The sequence below is a fragment of the Diaphorina citri genome, unplaced genomic scaffold, assembly GCF_000475195.1.
Source record: "Diaphorina citri unplaced genomic scaffold, Diaci psyllid genome assembly version 1.1 scaffold2485, whole genome shotgun sequence".
NCBI classification, from domain to species: domain Eukaryota; kingdom Metazoa; phylum Arthropoda; class Insecta; order Hemiptera; family Psyllidae; genus Diaphorina; species Diaphorina citri.
Window position 1 is genome coordinate 23,012 of NW_007379906.1, and position 4,640 is coordinate 27,651.

Consider the following 4,640-nt stretch of genomic DNA (forward strand, 5'->3'; position numbering starts at 1 on the left):
GCTACAGAACCACGGCGTTTACCTAAACTCTATAAGTCTGCCGCAAACTAGTCACCGCAATCTCAGTAGTGGGGCAACAACCCCTTGAACCCGCCTTACTTACCGTCTCGAGAAAGGACAACAATTAGTCACGTCCCTGGCGCACAAGACTCAGCCCCAACAACACTAAGACTCTGGTGCCTCATCACCGCCATTGACATCCCCCCCCCTCTTCATCTACAATTTAATTCAATATCCTCAAAAGACTCTCTGTTCCTATCGCCTTTACAGCTAAGATTACCAAGTGGCTAAGTGCAGGTACAAAACCGGATACTGTCACAGTCAAATCGTTAACTTGCCACCACCAAAAGTTTTTACTTCCGTTCATGAAGTTATTGTTTATTAATATTAGATGAATTTATTCATCCTCGATTATAAGGCGTCTTATACTCTTAATCCCATGATCTTAAATGAGTCGAAAAAGTTAACCTTGTTGCCTTCATTGTGAAGTCTGGTAGCTACAAGGATTACGTACAAGGGCATGTGTGTAAGAATACTGTGTGTCTTATTAAGTGCGTATCACTATACATTCTTAAGGAGTAGTAGCACCTTTGCATGCAGGGATGTGAATTCAGGGCATTTCTATTGTTGTTGTCATGTTAATGAGACCTAATGTCAGGATAGCGAATAGGTACTTATGCACGCGAATGTAAGGATAGAAATGTACTTTATGTCGAATGACCTTCTACTAGTCGCGCATTTAAGTGCTGAGATTGTAGAGAGGTCACGTTATTTGGTAACTTTATGTGAAGTTCTATATGGATAATTCATAGAGTTGAAATCCTCTAAATTCATCATTACAATTGAACTCGTTCTTCATTGTGAACGTTGATATGGCACTTCGTTCTTACATTATAAATCGTCGGACAATTAGGGTTAGATGTAAGAGAACATTAAGACTAAGGTAAAGGAATTTGATAAGAGGAACATAAAGGAAAGGATTATCATGTTAAGAAAAGGGCGTAAAGGAGTTAGACAGGGAAGGAACCATCAAGTGTGTAGTCGCGGTTGTAAGAGATGTGGGGCGGTGGCGCGCGCGCGGTGCGGCGATGGAGCGTTGTGAAGACACAAAAAGAAAGAGAGTCGAAAGACATAGACGTTAGTAAGATGCAAACAGGGATGTTAGTCGTAAATAGGTCACCTGTAAAAGTCGAAATGGAGAAAACTTGGAAACAATGTCGCTATGAAACAGAGGCCTATCTTATCAGGTAGATTACTCTGTTACGTGTGGAATTTGCTGGATTGTACTGAGCTCGAGTGAAGGTGACTTTAGAAGGTGAAAGGCTGAGCTCTATGTTTTGGAGCAGTAGTTAGGAGCGATAATCAATGCGAAGGATACGTTCTTTAATTCGATAAACAAGGTCACCTGATCCGTCCTTTAATACGTTATGTAAACGTAAGTTTTGTACGAACGCTGGCTCCTTGTGCCTGCTAACACAGTAGAGCTACACTAAATAACTGAAGGTAAGATACAAGGTGTACAGTAACGGGGTAATTTGGATGTCGTAACCTTGTATAAACGATTAAATGCAATGGTCACCGCACTACGTTTACCGATGCTATCCCTTTCGTGGACGATAAGGTAACTTAGCTCAAGAAAAGAGTGTTGGAATGGGTTTTTGAATGGTGACTGACTTCTTATGCCCATGACAAGTTCAAATTTGAGCCTATTTCGTTAGGCTAGAACTAAACCTCAAAAAGAAGTTAAGTTTTTAAAGTCGTTGCGAAGTGCGGTTCTCTAATTGGAATTTGCCCAAATTTGGAAAGATTTGAGCTGGAAACAGCCGGGCGCCCCTGGGCCGGGTACTCGACTAGTAAGTGAGCCTGAGAGTCTCGACACAGGTGTAGCTGTCTAGCTAGCAGTTAGCTGCCAAGCGCTGAGTGTTCTATGAGTTTCTTAAGAGAGTGGCTAACTTCTGAAAAACCACCTACCATCAAAGGTATCCATATCACCTCGGCACAGACAGGTGGCAGCCAGGTAATAACGTATTCATGGCTCGACACTACGTCGATCGACGTCGGAAATGAACATGACGTCGGAATGTCTCAAGGCGGAACAGAAGAGCGACGTCCCCCCGCCTCCCCCCTTGCCGCCAAATATGGTGGAACCGGCGGAGGAGAATGCTAAGGAGAGACAAACACATCAACCACTGGCCACCATAAGCATACAAGACTTGAATAGCGTCCAACTGAGACGAACTGTGGCGGGCAAAACCATGTCTGTACCACTCAATGTGCCAGGTAAGATACTGGAATTGTCAGGGGTTAAACTTGGTAATGCCAACATTGTGATGAAAGAAATTGAATCAGTGGGCTGTTTCTAGTGACAATACTGACCTCATATTTCACAAGTAAAAGAAGCAATAAGGGAAAATGACATCTCCACTATTTCTAGTGGAGATGTCACCGTTACCTAGGTAGGTAACTCTCGTCTCTTTTACCTACGTAAATAAAGCATTTCAAATTGTCAACCTATACTTTTGAATACATGTGATGTGTAGGTGATTGTCTCTAAATTGTCCATATATCCTATATCTAGGTACATACATATATCTTTGAAATTAAATATGTGTGTTGGTGATCCTATCTACATTGTCCCTATATCGTTTTCAGGCGTGCCCGCTAACATGCCGTTCTCCAACCAGAAGAACGACCTGATAGCAGAGTTGAAAATGTCCAAGGACATTATCGGCATCAAGAAGATGAAAGTGGAGAGAGTCAAAATGGAGGAGAAACAAGAGAAGGAGATCATGTCCGAAATTTCGCGACAATTCTCCGTGGATGTGTTTGTGGAAAAGGTGGGTAATGTAAGTAATCACCACCCCTGCACTTTCTTTATCATAACTAACACCTTAGCATGCACTAACCTTTTTAGGCTATCTTTTCATCTAGGCGAGAAGGCAACCTCCAACCACTGAAGTTAAGCAACGTTGAGCATTATTAGAATACGGATGGGTGACCATCCAGGCGATCACGTGCTGATGACTTTTCCTGGCGCTACTCAGATCGGGTGAGATCAATGTGAGTAGATAGGTAACTTGTCGCCGAAAGGAGAGTAAAACCCCCGTCACTAAAGACCTTAGGAGTTCTACTAACAGTGACGTAGAACATTCTCAAACACAACAATAATTGAAATCTCTATCTCACCTTCGGGCTTGTTCGAATTTCAAGATAAGATAAGATAAGATAAGATAAGATATATTTTTTTATTGTACATGATTTTACATTAACACGTATAAGTACAACGTCAAATATTAATAATAACAATAGTAATAATGATAACAATATATAGGTATAGAATTTAATGATTATGTAGCAGTATTTATATATATATCTTCATAACTGTATAACACCATATCACTCAACCATTTTTTTATCTTTATTTTATATAATTCTATTGGTAGTGTTGAGTATTCTTTTGGTATTAGATTGTGTATTTTCAAATATGTATACATTGGTGTTTTTTCATACATGGTTGTTTTGTGTTTTGGAAATATAATATTTTCATTGTTGTTTTTTTTCCTTGTTTGATAAGTATGTTGGTTTTTATTTTCTTCTATCACATTTCCATGTTTTTTGAAGTACATAATTAGCTCGTAGTAGTAAATACTGTAATAGGTTAGTATTTCATGTTCTTCAAACATTTTTCGACAAGTGTCTCTGTATTTCATATTAAATATTATTCTTATTATTTTCTTTTGTAATATAAATACACGTTTTGCTTCTGATGATCTACCCCAATATAATATCCCATATGCTATATTTGATACTGCAAATGCATAATATATCGATTTTAATGATTGTATATCTAATGTTTTTCTAACCTGATACAATATATAACAAAGCTGACCCAATTTTTTACAAACTTTGTCCACATGTGAAGCTCCACTCAAATTTGAGCTTTTCTTTACTGTAGTAGTGTAGTGCCGGCTATCCACTTCATGCTAGCTAAGTCTCACTGTAGATAATTAGACATGCCAGTGGGTATTCTACTTGGATATCATTTCATCAATGTGCCAGTACAGTAGTTTGCCTGCAAGTGTGAGCTGGCATGTCACTTACATGCAAGTTAGATGCCACTTGCTCGTGTGGACTTGAAGTTAATCAAACCATGCAGCTCCTCAATATTGTCCTCATGAGGCTGAGTGCACCCACAGTAACACGTGTTATCCCAGACGGTGACAGCTGAGTTTGTGATTAAGTTTGAAAATGAGAAAAGCAAGTTAAAAATGGATTTCTTGAACACTCAGGGGGGGAAAAGTGTCCAAAGAGTAAAATGCTAAGGCAAAAATAAATTGGCGACAGAGCAAAATGTCATGTGAACATTAAACCCCTCCCTATCCTAATCTGTGTTTCTGAATTCAATCGACTTTCCATGTGCTTCAAATAATGGTTCTTTAATATCATCTAATAAAATGTATTGACGTGACGTTAGTATTAAGAGGAACAACGCAACGGACGTATTTTCGTCCGAAATGGAAGCAAGGGTACAAGGGATAATTTTGAAAGCTATATTACATGAATAAGTATTTTCTTGATTAAGCAGAGTTGTACTGACAACAGATCAACAGTTGAGCATTGGACTAACTTCATAAGTCATA

At 39.2% G+C, this 4,640-nt stretch overlaps 1 protein-coding gene across 1 annotated transcript; it reads left to right on the top strand.

Annotated features, from left to right (window-relative positions):
• Positions 1–2,042: 2,042 nt before the first annotated feature.
• On the top strand, positions 2,043–2,846 carry LOC103519019 (the record flags this gene model as incomplete). Its single annotated transcript, XM_008484097.2, has 2 exons — positions 2,043–2,280; positions 2,653–2,846. Coding segments are annotated over exons 1-2 (411 nt in total), but the record flags the coding sequence as incomplete, so codon positions are not given.
• Between the last annotated feature and the right edge of the window lie 1,794 nt (positions 2,847–4,640).